The sequence below is a fragment of the Sus scrofa genome, chromosome 2 (assembly GCF_054392235.1).
Source record: "Sus scrofa isolate SSC_HxYL_T2T_F1_AM1 chromosome 2, Sscrofa_HxYL_maternal_Yorkshire_Landrace_v2.0, whole genome shotgun sequence".
NCBI lineage: Eukaryota > Metazoa > Chordata > Mammalia > Artiodactyla > Suidae > Sus > Sus scrofa.
Window position 1 is genome coordinate 69,160,939 of NC_139384.1, and position 18,898 is coordinate 69,179,836.

Sequence of the window (18,898 nt, forward strand, 5' to 3'; positions counted from 1 at the left end):
GATACTCAGGCAGAGCAGAGTCAAGATTGAGAGCTAAAGGAGAGACGAAATCACGCAGAACCAAAAGGGAACCTGCCTGGTGGCCGCCCTCGGCCGGGACCTGGCTCCGGCCCTTTAAGCCCCACCCCCACCCCCGAGCTTGCGGCGCCCGCGCCCCATCAGGCGTCCCAGGGCTCCGCCCGCCAGCCTCACATCAGCGCCACGTCAGGAGCTGTCCGCGCCCCCGGTGCTGAACCAAGATGGCCGGCGGCGGAGGCCGGGCCCCGGCGTGAGCAGAGCGCGGGCTGCAGCCCCCGCCATGCCCCAGCCCAGCGGCAGCTAAGACCGACCTGACCGAGCCGGCCTGCCGGCGACTGCGGAGACATGTCTCTCCTTTGCGTTGGAGGTAGGAGGCGAGGCTGCGGGGCGGGGAACCGGTGTGGACCCGGGCTGGGCTCGGGATCCGTGTGGATGCGGCTGGGCTCCTGATGTGGGGTGATCCGACTACACGCGGCTGGACTTTTGAGGGGATAGCCCTTGTAGACGCGTCGGGGCGCCCGAGAGGGCGATCTGGGTAGATCTAGCTGGGCTCTCAGAGGGTCCTGGTTGCTGCTGGTGGGGGTCGTCTGGACATGGCTGAACGCGGAGGCCAGTGTGGACGCAGGCAGGGATCTCAGGCTCTAACTGTAAACGGTGTAGACCGGATCGTCTGTGTAGAACAGGTTATTAAGTGGTCCGTGTGGAAGAGCTGGGCTGGGTAGTTCGGATGAATCCTGCGGGGTACTTGGAAGAAGTCCTGAGCTGTGGGCTAGGCTGCGGACCGGGCTCGGAATTCGGAGAGGAGTGCGGGGGGAGGGGTCTCTAAGCCCCGAGAGTGTAAGGTTTGGGTAGGGGGCTAGGCCTTTAGGACTACCGAGTTCTGGGTATCCTTCGCTCTGGGTGTAGAGAGAACTGGCGGGGGGCTGGGGAGACCACTTTCAGAATTCTGAGAGGGCTGTGATTGGGGTGGGGATCTGGGGGTGCTCTTCGTATTAACCCTTTGGCTTCCCTAGTGGGGGCTGGGGGAGTGGCCTAAGGGCTTCCCCCTCCCATGCCCCTCTCGCCCCCTCGGAATGCGTATCCGGCCTTCCCCGCAAGGAGCCAACACCTTGGAAGTGCAGTACCCCGCTGCGCCCCTCACGGCCCATCCTCACCTCACCCACTTGGCGCTGGAGGGAGGGAGGGAGAGGTAGGGTGGAGCTATTTTGGGGCCTGAACGCCATCTGCACCGAGGCCCACGCCCAGGCCCACGCTCTGCGTTGGGGTGGGGGGAGGGAGAGAGACGCGGGAGGGGAATGACTGGCCCCCTCCGTACCTCGGACGCGGGGTTGGGGGAGAGGTCAGTCCACCTGGACCACGGCGTCTGGGGGCGCTTCGGAGTACTCAGCAAGGGATGTCGGCAGCAGGGGTGGTGGCTCAATATTCGGTTTCAAAGATTGGGATCCGCCCCCCTTACCTCTCCTCCCTTTAGGAAGGCTCGGGTAGGGGAAGAGGTGTGTCGGCCGAGCCTGAGATGGCAAGCTTTGGAAGACCTGAGGAGTGTGTGTTGTGGGGAGGTGGGGGTGGGGGGAGAAGGAGAGAGAGTGACGGAGATGAACCCCGGCCTCCGCTTGGACCAGGGCTGGCAGGCCCCGGACCTGGGAACCGCCCCCACTGCCCCTCCCCCGCTCTCCCCTCTCCGGGTGCCGCTCCATTCACAAACCCAGCCCCGCCCGCCCGCTCCCCGCCGCGGTGGCTTCCTGAGTGCAGCTCGCTCCGTGCTGGGCGGGCGTGGACGCGGGTGTTCTTAAAGGGACAGGATTCTCCATTCCTTGAGCCCGTTCCTGATGGGCGGGGCATGTGGTGGGAGAAGGGTCAGTAAGATCTAAAGTCCACTCGTTCAGGCCCTAACTGACGGAATTAGGGGAGTCTGGAGGTGGTATGGACCCCCGTGCTATCCCCAACGACTAGGCCCAAGGGGAGGTGGAGGTGAACGTCCAAACCCCCTACTGGCCTTTCCCCCTCCTCTGAGTTGCCTAGTACTTGGGAAGGGACAGCCCTGGAGGGGGAGGTCAGTGTGGGCTCCTGGCTGACTCCTCCAAGCTTTCTCTTCTCTTCTCCATCCTCACCTTCGGAATTAGGCTTCTCTGGAATCTCACCCTTAACTCTGACGCAAACTGGAGTCTTGGCTGCAGGGGTGGTGTGAAGCGGAGGCTGTAAGAGGGGTGAGGTTTCCTAAATCAGAGGTCTAGGAGAAGAATCCTGTAGGAGGATTCTGTGGAACATATAGGGAGGGAGTCACCAGCAGGGTGGAGGGGGGTCACTGGAAAAAGGCTGGGGGTGTGGTAGGAAGTAGAGTCCTGAGGTGTAAAGGGAGCATCTGGATGATAGGAGAAGCTGGGGGGAGGAGGGGAGGCTGGGGAGAAGTGGGGGGGGGTGGTCCAGAGTGGGAGGCCCTGAGGGCTGAGGGGGAAGGGCAAGGGAGCAGGGCAACTAGGTTGGGAGGGCTTTCCTTGGGTCTGAGTTCATCCCTGGAGTTGAGGGAATAGCTGCCCCTGAAACCTGGGCCCCACCCCTGTTGCCCATATCTACACACGCTTGGGCTGTACATTCATACCCAGACTAGCCTTGTGGGGACAGAAATGGTCAGCATCCATCAAGTCTCTATGAAGACCACATGCCTGTGATTGTGCATTCATGGACAGCTGTACAGGTTCACATGCCCATTTGAACACACACATACATATGTACTGGACACGGTCACTCTCCCCACAATACCAGCATGTGTGTCTGCATATGCATGCACACGGATGTATCCGCACATGTTTGATGCATGATCACAACATCCATGTTGCCTCAAGATCCCCCCATGCCCTAACATCAAGGCATGTACTTATAATACCTGCTAGGGACCCCAGTCCCAAGAAACACATGTGTACATGTGAGCACATGCCAAGACCATATATGTACGCACATGATAATACTTGCCAGAGTATTTGAAGCAGCCACTTTGAACAGGTGAATGATGATGCCTACAGATACACACTTAACATACGTAGCTTCACATGAGTCTGTACATGTATGCAAGTACACAAATATACATGCATAACACACACGACCCAACATATATGTTTCTACCTAACATATCACTCAAAAGCCTGCATGAACCTAAGCACACACATACCAGCAAGTCCCAGATACAGTCCTGTCCCCCTCCTCAGCACATATGTGCATAGCCTTGCCTCCAAACATGCACATATGCACCCATATACACCCGCCTGCCCTGGTGACATGAACAAATTCTCATTCAATCACACACCAGTGCAAGTTCTTGTGTGCATATCCTGCCCTAACACATGGGAGAGCACCCTGCAGAGACCTTGCCTCTGTCCCCTCTCATTTCTTTATCTATGTGGAGCCCCACTGCTCCCCCCACCTTAATTCACTTGCTAGGTCTTGGCAGAGTCCCGAGGCTGCCAAAATCAAGTGCCACTCAGTTCCTTCATGAATTCATTCATATATTTACTCAGCAAACATTGAATATCCACTGTATGTCAAGCACTGTTCCTAACTCTTGGGACCCAGCCCTATTCCTGGCCTCCTGCTGGTAGGGTCAGAGTGGGAGAGGTGGAAAAGGGTTGGGGGAGCTGGGGAGGAGTGTTTCCATGGTTCTTGTCCTCTGGGAAGCCTGCCTTGTTCCTGCCACCACCACTTGCCTAGATCTCAGAAGATGAGGGGGAACTAAGAAGAAGGGAGATCATGCTCTAGGTGGAGGACATAGTACATACAAAAGCATGGTAGCAGGGATTTGGTTCTAGACCTTCCTGTATGCCTCATGGCATTTTGCTAGGCCACTCATTGTTTCAAAGTCCCATAAATATTTGATGTCTGAATATTGCATATAAATTAGCAAATACTTTTGAGGGTGAGTTTGCCTCACAACTAATAATACTTGCAACAAGCCCTATTTATCCAGCATTCTACAGGCACAGTGTTGAGGATTTTTATGCCCACTGTTCTCTTTAATCCTCAGAACAACCCATTTTACAGATGAGGAAAACTGAGGTTCAGGGAGGTTCAACAACTTGCCTGGTGCCACAGAGCCAGAGGAGTATCTGCCTGACTCCACAGCTTAGCAGAAGCAGGGGGTGGAGGTTGAGCCTCCTCTCAACCCCCAGGACCTGGAGACACTCAAGTCCCTTCCTGGCATGAGACTGTCCCGGGATCACCCTTTTTCTTCATCCACTCAGGAAACAGACATGTCATGATCTCCCAATTCATCATGGATGTTCCCCTGCCCATTTCCTAAGAAGACTTCACAAGTTTCTCTGCCCTTTGCTCCCTTGTTTTTGCTACCACCCAGCCAGGGTGTGGTCTGCATCTGGGTCTTCACTTTCTTCACCCTCATAGAATGCCTTCAGTGTTGGCTCTGATTCATTTTCAGAGCTGCAATCTTAGCCACCTCCCTCTTCCCCCCGCCCCTCCCCCGCCCCCGCTGCCACCGCCACCACATATAGTGGGCTTCCTCTGTGAGGTGTCAACCAAGACACCCTGAGTCCAGGAGGCCCAGGTTTGAATCCTCAAATCTGCCACTTCCTGGAAAGTCCCATTACCTTTTCATTACTCAGTGTGCCCATCTGTAGAATGGGCACACTAATAATGCCTGCTGCCTAGGTTTACTGGAACTCTTCAGTCAAATGAGGCATGCAGAGCCCTTGGCATAAAGCCTGACTTGTGGAAGGTTCAATAAGTGTGAAACAAAGACAGGAAAAATCAATGATGGTGTTTTTATTAATGGGAACCAAAAGCTTTCTGGAAGGAGGTCCGTGAGTGTAGGACATTTCCAGAGAGCTGACAGCATTCTCAAGCCTGAGGAGGGCTCAGTAGTACACAGGGGACCAAAGGAGGTGCCAATTCTTCAGAGGTAGGTGTGCAGGGGATGAAATGTTCAGCACCGTGGACAGTTCAGGGAGGAGCCCTGCGTTCTGCACAGTGGACAGACAGCCTGCTCTGGCAGCCAGGGTCTCAGGGCAAGGCTGCTGTGGGAGGCAGTGACCTCATCCCTTCAGTGAACACACTATTTAATGAGCACCTACTATATGTCAGGCCTAGTTCTAAGTGGTACCTGGTAAACAACACAGACAGAAATCTCTGTCAAGGTTCTCGGTGTGTGTTTTACACCTAAGGCTTCAGCCTGGCTCTGGCCATGAAAGTCCTCATTTACTCTCTCCCAGATGCAAAGCCAGCAGGACCAGTGTCCTTATAACAAGGCCATGCCTGCTACTGACACCACATATTAAATACCAAACATCCTAGAATCTCTTCCTGAATTCTCTGTGCTTCCCTTCCACCACTTGCAGTGTCTTCTGACACCTGATAAGCATGTCCTGTCCTTTCAGTCACATCCCTTGATGATTTGAATACTCTACTCCCCCACTCCCACCCCAAGCGTGGGGGCTATGGACCAGGGTGCCTCCAAGAATGGAATCTACCTCAATTAGAATCAACAATTCTCTATGCCAGGGGCATACTTACACCCTGACTAATAAAAATAGTAGTGGGAGTTCCCGTCGTGGTTCAGCAGAAACGAATCTGACTAGCATCCATGAGGACATAGTTTTGAAGCCCGGCCTTGCTCAGCGAGTTAAGGATCCAGCATTGCCGTGAGCAGTGGTGTAGGTCGCAGATGAAGCTCAGATCCCACATTGCTGTGGCTGTGGCATAGGCCAGCAGCTACAGCTCCCCTTCAGCCCCTAACCTGGAAACCTCCGTATGCTGCGGGTGCAGCCCTAAAAAATAAAGACAAAAAAAAAAAAAATAGGAGTGAGACTAGCAATGGTAATAATAAAAATAGTAGTAATAATATTATAATAATGCTGATGCTAATAATGATGAAGAAAAGAGAGAGAGGGGAAGAAGAGGGAAGAGGAAGGGGAGAAGAAGGAAGTGAGACCCACTAGGTCTACCTTGCCCCATTTCCCAGACGCAGAAACTGAGGCCCGGAGCCTGGTAGCGCCACCCCCACCGCTTCTGCCCTCAGCAGCATCTGCCTGTGCAACCACATGAGTCAGTCAGCGCTGATGGAGGGGGGCGAGGCAGGGCACAAGGAGGCCCCGCAGGCTGCTGACCTGGTGTGACGTGGTATCTCCTGCCCGCCCGGCAGTGGGCACCTCCCCCACTCCCCATTCCCCGCGGTCTCCTCGCTCAAGCTCTCGGAGCCCACGTTATAAATAGCCTACTGCTTGTGACCGGGAGCTCGCGGAGGAGGGGCGGCGCTTCCGCCCTGGTGACCCTGATACCTCAGGCCGGGCGGGGAATGTGGCGGGGATGGAAATGTGTTGACAGCGATGACAGTGGGGAAGGCGATAATGACTTGGGTTCCGCTTACTGACTGGGAAGAGAGAGGGAGAGAAAGACTTGGCGCTCTCTCTGAGCTCCATCCACTCCTCCTTGGACCGCCCCCCATCCTTTCCTCCAAGCCCTCTCTTCCCCTGAGCCCCTCCCCTGAGGCCGTCCTTTCCTCCCAGCTCTCCCTTCCTGAGTCCCCTCCCCCACTATGAGCCACCTCCAGCGCTCTGAGCCCCTTTTCTTTAGTCCCCTACCCTCCTCCTCCTTATCCCATACCCTATGCGCCTCCCGCCCCAGGAGCTTCCTACTCTGAGCCCCCTCTCCTGATTCCCCATTCTTCTCTGAGCCCCATCTCAAACTCTGAGTCTCCCCCTCCTTCCTTTGAGGTCCTTACCCTCAGCTCCCTGAAGGGGCTTGAGCCCTCTAGCCGTCTCCTACTGCTGCCGGACCCCAACGGAACCCATTACCCTCTGGCCCAGAAGGGCTTAGAGAGAAGGAAAGGGAAAGAGACTGAGGGCCTGGGAACAAGGGAGACAGAGACAGAGGGAGAAGGGGAAGAATGGAGACAGAAAGACAGTGATGAGGGTGGAGAGAGGGAGACAGAGAGAGGCTTCCTCCCTCCAGGAGAAGGTAGAGGGCAGACCTTGGACAACTGACTTCCCCTCTGAGCCCCACTTCTGGTCTGTAAAAAGGGGACACAGAGAGGGAGCTGCAGACTGGGGCCCAGCTAAGTCAGACCGCAGTGAGCTCCTCAGATCCCCCAGGGCCAGGTACCTCCCTCTCTCTAGATTTCTACACCCACCCCCCCAGCTTTTCTTTCCCAGTCCCCCTCTCCTCTCTGCAGCATCTCCCCTGTCTGCTCTCCCTAGTGGAAATCTCTCTGTGTCTCTCTCTTTCTATCTCTCTGTCTTGTCTCCTCTTACTTCTTCCTCCCTCCTTTTGCTTTCCTCCCACATGGGTTCCTCCATGTGTGCGCCTTTCTCAGCCTCAGTGTCTCTGCCACCATTCTCCCTGCTCCCCCTCCCCTTGCATTCTCCCCACTTCACATAGTCGTCAGATTTGCCAGCTGGAGCTCTCCCACGGGAGGGAGGCCTGGAATTTCTCTTGGGCACAGTCCTAAGTGCCCTTGAGCTGGGTGGGGGAGCTCTCTGTGGGCTGGGTGAGGCTGAGGGTTTGAGAGGGGGACTGTGGGACAGGGTGGGGGTGAGATACCTTCTCCCACAAGAGGGGGACTTTTGTATGCGCAGTCATGTGCCTTAAGTGGGGAGATAGGAAAGATAGGACTTGGTGACTTGGTGACCCCTTGATTTGGGGTGTGGAAGAAAGAGACAGAGAGAGACAGAGCTGGAAAATACAGGGAAGACAGAGGGAGACAAAGAGATACACAGAGAAAATCAGATCTCATAAAAGATGGAGAGGCAGAGACAGAGTGAAATAGAGATGAAAAAATAAAAAGGAGTTCCCATCGTGGCTCAGCAGAAATGAATATGACTAGCATCTATGAGGACGCAAGTTTGATCCCTGGCCTTGCTCAGCGGGTTAAGGATCTGGTGTTGCCGTGAGCTGTGGTGTAGGTCACAGATGCATCTCGGATCTGGAGTTGCTGTGGCTGTGGCGTAGGCCAGGGGCTACAGCTCCACTTCGACCCCTAGTCTGGGAACCTCCATATGCCATGGGCGCGGTCCTAAAAAGACAAAAAGAAAGAAAGGAAGGAAGGAGGGAAGGAAGGAAGGAAGGAAGAAAGGAAGAAAGAAAGGAAGGAAGGAAGAAAGAAAGAAAGAAAGAAAGAAAGAAAGAAAGAAAGAAAGAAAGAAAGAAAGAAAGAAAGAAAGAAAGATGAAAGCCAAGAGAGGCAGGTTCACTTGCCCAGGATCACAGCTCCATAAGCTGAACTCCGCTCCCCCTGACTCCATGTTGGACCAGTGCTCACCTTTCCCAGCACCCAGCTAATGGCTCTATCTCTGTTCTACCTCTCAAACCCAAACCCAGATAGAGTGGGCATAATGCCTAACCCATTTGAATATGAGGTCTGGGTCTTGTGGTGGGGGTTTGGTGTTGGTATAGGAAGGCACTCATTCCCTCTTCTGCTCTGCCACTTTGGGGAGCTCACTCAGTGCTTCTGGGCATCAATTCCTACCTCCAACCTTCCCCAACCCCTCCATGGTCTGGCTCCACGGTCTGGCTGCAAGAGGAACAAACAGTACCTACTGACAAATGTTTAGAGTCACTACTTCCCTTGCACCTGATAAGAAGGGGTATAAAAGAGCCTTACCCTCATTGTATAAGCTTTCGGTTACTTTGGATTTTGTAAAAGGTATGTGTACTGCCTACTCAAAAATATCCATTTGAAAAGGTAAAAGAGAGAAGAATGTGCTTGACAGAGCTTGCAGTTTGGGAGCAGGTTTTGGGTGGGAGTAGAGAGTAATGGTAGAGAAATATATTGGGTGTAGACGCGAGTTCCAGAGAGAAAGTGAAAGTTTGGAGTTCTCACTGCGACGAAGCAGAAATGAATCTGACTAGTATTTACGAGGATGCGGGTTTGATCCCTGGCCTTGCTCAGTGGGTTAAGGATCCAGCATTGCCATGAGCTGTGGTGTAGATTGCAAATGTGGCTCAGATCCTGCATTGCTGTGGCTGTGGCGTAGGCTAGTGGCCATAGCTCCGATTTGACCCCTAGCCCAGAAACTTCCATATGCCGTGGCTGTGGCCCTAAAAAGAAGAAAAAAAAAAGTGAAAGTTTAATATCCTGTGAGAAAAGCCAGTAAAGAGTGAAATTGCGTTGAATCTTGGGGCTGCGGGGTTATATGAAATATGAAGATACTGGACCACGTGGGACCCTGAGGTATTTTTGGGTGCACCTTTCACAGGCAAGTTGGGCTAGATGAGCTCTAATAACCTCCCAGCCTGAACTTTGAAGTCTTTATACGCACTGTGGAGTCAACTCTTCGGGTTCTTCTTTCCCACCTTGCCCTGTCCCCTTTGAATATTGGACCCCAAGCCTTGGGAGCATTTATTAGGACAGGATGAGCTGGACAATTGGGAGAGAAGTCTCACAAGGCAATAGGATCATTGCAGATTGTTTTCTCCTCTCTCTCCTCCCGCTTCTTCCCCAACTCCTCTTCATTCTGAAGCAATGTTGGAGGGCTTCCTGTAGGAGTCCTCTCTGGCCACCAGCCCAGCTCCTTTTGAATCTTGTTTAATTGTGGGTAAAGTCACAACTGGAGGGAGGGATCTTTAGGGAAGTTTGGTAGGGAGGAGGGTGGGACAGGGACTGCTCCCAAAATTCCTTCTACCCCAAATCTGCCTGTGCTCATCTGTCTGATTGCCTCTCTTTCTCTCTCTCTCATCCCTGCCTCCCTCCTCTCCTTCTTATTCCCCACCCCCCACTTGTTGTCTCTGCTTCTGGCTCTGATTTTGCCTCTGTCTTTATCTTGTTTGCTTCTTTGTTTTTTCACATCTGTTCTGTCTATATATCTGCCTCTTTTGCTATTTTTTGCCACTTTTCTCTCTGTCTCTTTCTTTCTGTGTCTCTCTCCTCTCTGTCTCTCTCATTATGTCTCTATTTTGGTGTGTGTGTCTCTCTTTCCCCCTCCCCACCTCTCCCCACCTCCCTTCCCTACCTCTGTCTCTCTCCACAGTCAAAAAAGCCAAGTTTGATGGTGCCCAAGGTAAGTGACCTCTATTCCGGCCCTGTCCTTTGTTGTCTGTCTGTCTGTCCATCTCTTGAAGATACTGGGGAGGGGATCTGAGCCAGTGATGGGGGACTTAAACTCTATGCCTCCTGAGCAACACAGAGAGTGTAAGGCTTGGTCTGGAATCCCAGCAATCTTCCCAGACATCCACTGAAAATCCCAATGGGAGTGGGGCTCACCCTAAGCCAATGGTATGTCCCAAGATCCTAAGCAATAGGATGGGGACTAGATCAGGCTACAGGTGAGAAAAGTGAGGCTCAGAGAGTCAAAGGAAGTTTCCAGTGTCCAAGGATATTGAGCATAGTCATTTCTAAATCAAGGTTAAGCATCCCCAAATTCCTTGTCTCCATGCACCAGGCCTCCCCTCTCTCTTGTACTCTGAGGGCTGGAGGTAGGGCTCTGGGAGTGGAGGCACCGAAGCACCTCAGTATGTTGGACCTTGGGCAGCCCCAGAACTCCCAGCCCCTGGGGGATCAAAGTGGGGTCATTGAGATCATGGGAAGGGGCATGGGGGTATCCCTGAACCCCTGCACTGACCTCTGCTTTCACCACCAGAGAAATTCAACACGTATGTGACCCTGAAGGTACAGAATGTCAAGAGCACGACCATCGCCGTGCGGGGCAGCCAGCCCAGCTGGGAGCAGGATTTCATGTTGTGAGTCTATAGCGACTGGGCTTGGCCCTTGGCATAGCTGGCCACTTTGCTGGTCCCGCAGGGCACAGCTGGACACCCGGGTGTTGTCTGGGACTCACTCCCCTCCCTCCTCCTTTAGCCCCATGTCCAGTCATCAGCTCTGCCTCCAAAGCACTTCCTGAATCCAGTCACTTCCCTTTATCTCCGAGGCCACCAGCCAAGTCCCAGCTGCCCGCCAGTCTCCACCCTGGCCTCCTGCTGCCATCCGCCTCCTGCAATCTGTTCTCTTCCAGGCAGCCGGGGGATATTTTTAAAACTGCAAATCACATCCTGTTACTCCCCAAACCTGCCCAGTGGCTCATGGGTCATCAACCTCAGAACAAAACCCATATTCCTCCCAGCAGCCCCCCAAGGTCTGCCCCCTGTGACCTTATAATATCTTGCTCCACCTTTCCAGGCTCACCTGCCCCAGAAATCCCTGCTTCTGCACTATTCCTCCAACATGTCCAGTTTGTTCTGCCTTAGGACCTTTGCTTTTGCTCTTCTCTTCTCCTCTCTCCCCTTCCCAGCTGACTCCTTCTTGTCCTTTGGGTCTAAGCTATGTCACCTCTTCACAAAGTCCTCCCTGACCACCACCCCTGAGCTGCAACTGAAGAGTAATTTCAGGCCTGGCCATCAATTGTTATTTTATTCATTGGTGTGACTTTTGACACATTTCTGGCCCCCTCCCCTGGACTACGAGCTCCAAGAGGGTAGGGCCTTATCAGTCTCTGTCCCCACCGTGACCACTCATGCCAAGCACAGGGCCTGGTACATAATAGGTCATCAATAAATATTTGCCTACTAACTGAATGAATTCATGACCCTGCTCCTCCCCTCAACCTGGAGCCACTCAGGGCCTCCTATTACATCCCATCTATTCTGATGCTGGCCAACATGCAGGGAAAGGGCTTAGAGGCGGGATCATTCATATGCTCAAGGATGTCCCTATGTGATTGGATTGAGATGACATTGGGAAGGATGGAGGCACCATGGATAGCCTTATCATGGAGTATTAGGAAGTCATGAAGGGCGTTTGAGCCTCTTCCTCAAACCTTTAGCTAGCATTCTCAAGGTCTGGGAGCTAGAGAAAGTGCCATGTGAATTGGGGCCACAGGAGATATGTGATACTGTCCCCCACTCCTGCCTTCCCAGCTTGGAGGCCTGGTTCTGCTGTGATACCCTAAGCATGTAACTTAGCCCTCTGGCCTTGGTTTCCCCTCTCTAAAGTAAGAACCACTGTTTTACTTTCCTGGCTAGGAGTCACCCAGGCTTGGGTTTGAATTCCAGTTGGTCATGTGTCTGAAGGTGAGTGAACTGGCTTTTCTGAGTCTTCACTAGTTCTCTCTCCACAGCGAGATTAACCGCCTGGATCTGGGGCTGACAGTGGAGGTGTGGAACAAGGGTCTCATCTGGGACACAATGGTGGGCACCGTGTGGATTCCCCTGAGGACCATACGCCAGTCCAATGAAGTGAGTGTTGGGCTGAATATTGGGTAGGAGTGCCTGGGAGGGGCCCACAGGTCAGTGGTTGATGGACATCTATCTCTGTCCCCTGACACTGTTCATATAGACATCCAGAGCTGCAGTGGCAGCTCCAATCACCAGGATCTAAACTCCTTCGTCTTGTTGCTTTGCCTTTCTCCTCCTGTGGCTTCTACCTCATGGCCCCAAATGGCTGCTCAAGGATTACCATTGCATCTGCATTCCAGTCAGGGGAGGGAAAGATACAAGGAAGGGGGTTTGCTCTCCTAATGAAGGGCCCAAGCTGGAATCTGCCCGAGGTACTTCATTCACATGTCATTGGCCAGAACTGTCATGTGGCCCCACCTGCCTGCAAGGGGGTCTGGGAAATATAGTCTTAAGCTACACAGCCCTGGACCCAGCTAGAAATGTATTCCTATGGAAGAGAAGAGAAAGGATATTGTGAGCAACTAGCACTTTGTGCCTAGATGGGCATCAGGGAAGTTACATCAGTCCTAAATAAGGTATTAGTAACCTTGGCCTCCTCCGTAGTCTCTTGGTATTATCTGACCCCCTCCGCTTGGCTTCTAGGATCCTGTCCTTCCCTCCCTGCCCATCTCCCTTGGGAGGCCTTCCAGATGGCACCAATTCATTTAGCCAGCCTAATTTTCCCAATTCACTTTGCACCCCCATAGGCCTCAGAGATGCCCTCTGAACTTACATATACGCTGTCCCCTGAGTTTCAAGTGTCCTCCTTCCCATCACCCCTAAGCCCAGATCCTGTGCCCTCTCCATCAGGAAGTCCTCTCTAACTTCCCCCTGGATCCCTCTGGCCTGGCTGTGACTTCATGGGCCCAGGGGTGTCTGTGTCAGGCTCTGTCTCCTGTGACTGTGTGGCTTCTCAAGCATGGCCCAACATGGACCAGGCTTAGAGCAGCACCAGGGAGGGTTTATTTTTTAATAAACGAGTGGAGAGGGAAGAAAAGGATGCAATGGTCCAAGCAACTGAGTCCAAAAGAAAACCTTGAGGATGGCCCAAAATTTTCTCAGTGACCCCAAGTATGAAGAAGGACCAGTTACCTGGGACAAATATGACCTATACAAGGGACCCTGGACTACTACCCCCATCTCTGCCAGCCTTTCCCTGGTGCTGCAGAAGAGCATTCTCATTTGAGAGAATGAAGAAACTGTGGTTCAGAGTGGACCCCCCTTACTCAAGGGCTCATTTCTCTGAACCAAGGGGGACTGGTTCATTCACTTAAGGGATTTCCTCCCTGGATGATGGGAGGATCAGGTCTTTTATCTGAAGCTAGGGCCTCATAACCCCTCACTGGGGATGAGGAATGCTGTGCCCCTATCTGACCCCATGGGTCCCTCTCTCTGGGTCCTTTCCTCTGGGTTCTCTGGATCCATCATGTTGCCCTGGACTGTGACCTTCCTCCTCTGAGTCTCCATTTCCTCACCTAAAGTGGGGGTGTGGCCCTTGCTCTGAATGTAAGGGTGAGATGGGGTGAGGGAGATGTCTCGCGTGAGAATAGGAGACTTGCTGGCCGGTGTACTGCAGGTGCATCGTCCACCCCACCTCACCCCGGACCCTAACCCCTGTTACCTCACTCATACCCCAGGAGGGCCCTGGAGAATGGCTGACCTTGGACTCTCAGGTCATCATGGCGGACAGTGAGATCTGTGGCACTAAGGACCCCACTTTCCACCGCATCCTCCTTGACACTCGCTTTGAGCTGCCTTTAGGTGAGTTTGGCAAGGGGAGGGGGGAGGGACCCTCACTTAGCCCCAGGAGAATGGTCAGGCCTAGGTGGGTCCAGATGACCCTTCCTTCTGAGAATGAGGTTCCCTCTCCCCAGAAGAGAGTCTCCTGGGTATAGCAAGTCAGCAGAGATATGTGCCTGCTGCATACAGAGTATACTTTAGCTCTTGCATGTCACCAGTGATCTGCAAGCGCTTTTCAATCTAAGGGGCTCTGGTCTGAGCTGTCCTAGATGGTCTTAGAGAGAGAGACAGAGAAAGAAAGAGAGAGATGTAGAGAGATATAGAGATAAACAAAGGCAGACACACAGAGAAGCCTCTCAACCTTTCCTGGAAGTAGCTCAGTTCTCCCACATCACCCTTCCAAGAACCCATGGCATCCCCACCCTTGGAATGCTAGGATTCCCATCCTCCCTCCATTCCCAAGGCAGCTCTGGGTGGTATGGTGGCAGCGGGGGTGCCGGTTGTGGTGCCACCCTGTCCTCCTTTCCTCTTCTCCCATCCACTGAAGAGCAGCCCAATAGGCCTTCAGGATGCACTGAATGAAGGCTGAGGGGCAGGGAGGGGCTTCCCAGCTCACAACGAGGGCTCTGTTTCCAGATATCCCTGAGGAGGAGGCACGCTACTGGGCCAAGAAGCTGGAGCAGCTGAATGCTATGCGGGACCAGGATGAGGTGAGCGTTGGCAGCGTTGGGGGAGTGGGGGTGGGGGTGGCTCTTCTTTTCTTGTCTCTCTCTCTTTGTCTCCTCATGCCCTCTACTCTGTCTCTCTTTCTCCACTTGTCTTTCCCTATGTCTGTGTCTCTCTTTGTAACCTGACTAAATCAGTGACCCATGTGGTCCAGTCTCAAACCAATGATGGTGTCAAGGAACATATGGTCCACCAGTAACATAATGATATCAATCAACTCAAGTTCCATGTTTACCAAATACCCTTAAGGAGATATAGAGGCCCCATAACGGGTCTTAAACTCCCTTACTACCTCACACCCCTCAACTTCCCAAGTCATACTTTCAGACTTTTTAAAAATTTTTCCTCCCCACCAGCCCTAGCACCTGTATCTCTGTTCTTCCATGCCATATTCTTTCCTCTTCTGCACTCTGTATTCTCACAGTGCAAAGACCCAATGTGGCCCAGAAGACAGTCTCCAGGAGGTGGGGGCAGGGAAGAAATAGTAGGCAAGGCTAGAACACTTTTTAGTGGGAGGTAGATGGAGAGGGGCAATACTCACATGTTAGTAATTTTTATCCAACCTCAGCTCTCATCTTTCTTCAGCTCCCTGCCTCAGTGTTCTCTATCTCCTCTCTCTCTCTCTCCCTTTCCGCTATTTGTTTCCTTCATCTGTGTCTCTTTTTTCTTTCTTTTATATCTGCTTTCTCACCGTCTCCCTTTCCCTCTTTATTTCTCTGTGGACATCTGTATCCTTGCCCTCCAGAGGGAGAAGATTTAGGAGGTGGGGGAAGTCAGGATGGGGCAGAACAGAGGATCATCCTGATCCTCTGGCTTCTGGCACCTCCTTGAGACAAACGCTCTCTCGTTCCATCCCCCTCAGTATTCATTCCAGGATGAACAAGACAAGCCTCTTCCTGTCCCCAGCAACCAGTGTTGTAAGTACCTCTCAATTCCTTCCTGGGCATCAGCTGAAACCCTCATCCCTCCCCCACCCCATGACTGTCCTATGTAATGAATGGGTCATCCCCTTATGAGTCCTAAGAGCACACAGTATCTGCTCACAATGTAGTGGAGGAAAGAGGGATCTGGGACTTGGATTTAAGCCCTGCCTTGCTATGTGGCCATAGGTATGTCATTGTCACTCTCTGATCCTTATTGTCCCTTTCTTTGAAATGGGATACCTGGTAACTCTCTCACTCTGAGAGATTTTGGAAGGACCCAAGACATCTAGAGGCTTTAAAAATCCTTTGCAGACTCTTTAATTCTATTTATTAAATCCTGAATGAGGACCTGTAACTCATTCAACAAACTTTCATGGAGCCAACACAGAAAACCCCAGGCAGCCCACAGTGAGATGGTGCAGAGAGACAATCCTGCCAACTCATGATGATATGCACCCATTTCTTAGATAAAGAAACTGAGGCCCAAGAAAATAAGTGACTTGCAAGGTCATATACCTGGCAGGCAGCAGAGCAGGGTTTGAACCCAGGTCTGAGGGACTCCAAGTTTTCTTCTCTTTCTACTGCAATACATCCATCAATGATGATGGCCGCTATGCGCCTCTGCCGACTGCCCCCTCCATCAAGGCCGGACTTTTCAAGATTTTTTTCTCCTCCTTGGCCCTTTGGATATTCAGATGCATCCAGACCAGGTCTCCACAAGCCTAGGAGGTGTCTTTCCCCTAAAAGTGCTCTCCGAGTCCTGTGAAGTGAGGAGAAAATGAAAAATCTCAGGGAAAAACTCCCACTCATGACACTTTGCTCCCACCCTACCTTTCAACCTCTTTCTCCTTTTCCATCTGCTTTCCCATCCTCCTTTCCTGCCCTCTCAGTCTCCTCTGTATCTGTCATCCCCCCCACCTTCCCGCCCCTGCCCCCAACATGCCCAGGACATATGATGATGGAGCCTGGTGGAGGGAGAGGCTGGAGGACTAAAGTTGAGGGATCCCATTCCTGCACTAACTGGGGGTGTAATATGGAGAAAGTCCCTTGACTTCCCTGCCTGGGGGAGGGGTCATCACTGCTCAGAAGATATTACAAACCCCCCCTCTGGAGAATGGGGTCATTGAAGGACTGTGATGGGAGCAGGGCCAGGCCAGATACGGGCAGGAGCAGATGACAAAGAGCACCTGCCAGATGACCTAAAGCAAGAAGTGGGTTCAGTTTGAGAACAGAGACCAACATTTACTACCCAGCACTTACCTCTGAGTTCTCTTGGGACTGTTTTATCACCATCATTTCATCAAGGAGGGAGCCAAGTGTCAAAGAAGTCAGAATTCTGCTCCAAGTGGGTTTTTTCTGAGATGCCAGATGCTAGAGATAAGGTGGGGGAAAATGTGGTTCTCTCCCCGGTCCTGACCCTCAGGCTGTGTGACTTTAAGCTGTTCACACTACCTCTCTGAACCCTGTTTCTTCACCTAGAAAATGAGAAGAATGATTCAAAATAAAAACCTACCCAACATTGGGGGGTTTCAAAGTTGAGGGTTTCCAGTTCAGTGTTTCTTTCATTATCTGGGTGACAGGGTGGGGGTGGGAAAGGAATGGGGAGTGCTAACCCAAGACTTTGGAGTCGGAAAACCCCGGGTCCAAATACCATCTTTATTCCTTTCTGGCAAAGCCTGTGGTCTTGTCGCAAAATGGGGATATCCCACCTTCCTCCCAAGGTGGTGAGTGAAGGCATAAGAAGACTCAGTGGTTAAAGTGATCCTCGAGGAAGATACTCAGGGCAGAAGGGGATGGGGTCCTTGGGTGGGAGGAGCAGATGGGGAGAATGAGGAGGACAGGGGGAGCCCCCCTCCCCATGCCTCCCTCTCTGCCTGCTCCCTTTTATTATCTCTGCCCCTTCTCTTTGTAGGCAACTGGAATTATTTTGGCTGGGGTGAACAGCAGAGTAAGTACTCAGCTTGATGTTCTGGGAGGCCACGGGGAGGTGGGTGCCTCGGTGACCCTGAGGCCCCCACGCCACTGCTCAGAGAAGCGGGGAGCCTGTGGCTGACACATTGGGGCCAGAGGACGAGCGAGACCCTGCTTGTGCCCTCCTGCTCCCGATCGTTCACATCTGTCTTGAGGGTCCTGCTCTGTCTGGTGGGGAGTGGGTACCTCCACGGGGGTGGGAGGGGATTCAGCTGGGAGGGATGGGCATTTAGACAGGAGACCTGCCTGTCTCCAGCTGGGCACTGTGATCCTCCCACCCGCTGTTCCCCATGTATAACCTCATCTCCTCTCCTGTGACTCCTTCCTCTTTTTGTCTCCCCATCTTCCTCCTCCTCTACCTGGGCCCCAAAGTCACTCAGAGCCTGGTGGCTGGGGAGGGGAGAGGGTCTCAGACAGAGCAACTGGGCAGGGAGCCCAGGCAGATATCACTCTCAGGACCTCAGTTTCCGAATTTCCCCTCCATCCTCTTCCTCCAGTTTGCCCCCAGGGGAAGGAAGCAAGCTACCCCCTCCCCAAACTGGAAGATCATCTTTCTCCCTAAGAAATAGCTCCCTTTTCAGAGAAATCCAATCCTCTAGACTGAGCGTCAATCTATCTCCTAATCTCTACTCCACCAACCAGGGGCTCCTCCACCCCATCCTCGTATCCTGATGGACAAGCTCCACTCCACCCTCCCTCCAAGATCAGGAAATTTGTTCACAAATACAGTTGACCCTTCAACAACATAGGTTTGAACTGTACGGGTCCACTTATATGTGGATTATTATTTTTTTGTTTTTTCTTTTTTGGCTGCCTACGGGCATATGGAGTACCTGGGCCAGGGATCAGATCCAAGACACAGTTGTGACCTACACCACACCTGCGGTAACTCTGCATCCTTAACCCACTGTGCTGGGGATAGAACCTGCATCCCAGCACTTCAGAGATGCCACCAATTCCTTTGTGCAACAGCAGGGGATCGCCTATGTGGATTATTTTTAATAAATTATACCACAGGGCTATACAATCCCTAGTTGGTTGAATCCCTGGATGCAAATTGTGTATGTGGAGGGCCAACTATAAAGTTACACACGGATTTTTTTTTTTTCTTTTTACGGCCTCACCTGTGGCAAATGGAAGTTCCCAGGCTAGGGGTTGAATCAAGCTGCAGCTGCCGGTCTACACCACAGCCACAACAACTCCAGATCCAGGCTGCATTTGTGACCTATGCCTCAGCTTGCAGTGCTGGATCCTTAACCCACAGAGTGAGATCAGGGATTAAACTCACATCCTTGTGAATATTTAATTTGGTCCTTAACTTGCTGAGCCACAATGGGAACTCCCCCATACATATGGATTTTTGACTGGGTTGGCAT

The 18,898-nt window shown here is 52.5% G+C and overlaps 1 protein-coding gene across 32 annotated transcripts in view; it reads left to right on the forward strand.

Moving 5' to 3' along the window:
• Positions 1-225: 225 nt before the first annotated feature.
• UNC13A (unc-13 homolog A) overlaps positions 226-18,898 on the forward strand; it is a 72,095-nt gene continuing 53,422 nt past the window's right edge. For 9 of the 32 annotated variants that reach the window (XM_085012348.1, XM_085012352.1, XM_021083555.2 and 6 more), the window contains exons 1-8: positions 226-385; positions 9,984-10,013; positions 10,593-10,692; positions 12,066-12,183; positions 13,800-13,923; positions 14,539-14,612; positions 15,491-15,545; positions 17,464-17,499. In XM_085012348.1, coding sequence (XP_084868474.1) covers positions 364-385; positions 9,984-10,013; positions 10,593-10,692; positions 12,066-12,183; positions 13,800-13,923; positions 14,539-14,612; positions 15,491-15,545; positions 17,464-17,499 — 559 coding nt within the window. In that variant the 5' untranslated portion in view covers positions 226-363. The remainder of the gene's footprint in view (positions 386-9,983; positions 10,014-10,592; positions 10,693-12,065; positions 12,184-13,799; positions 13,924-14,538; positions 14,613-15,490; positions 15,546-17,463; positions 17,500-18,898) is intronic. The other 23 variants (XM_085012350.1, XM_085012356.1, XM_085012360.1 and 20 more) reach the window with 5 other exon arrangements.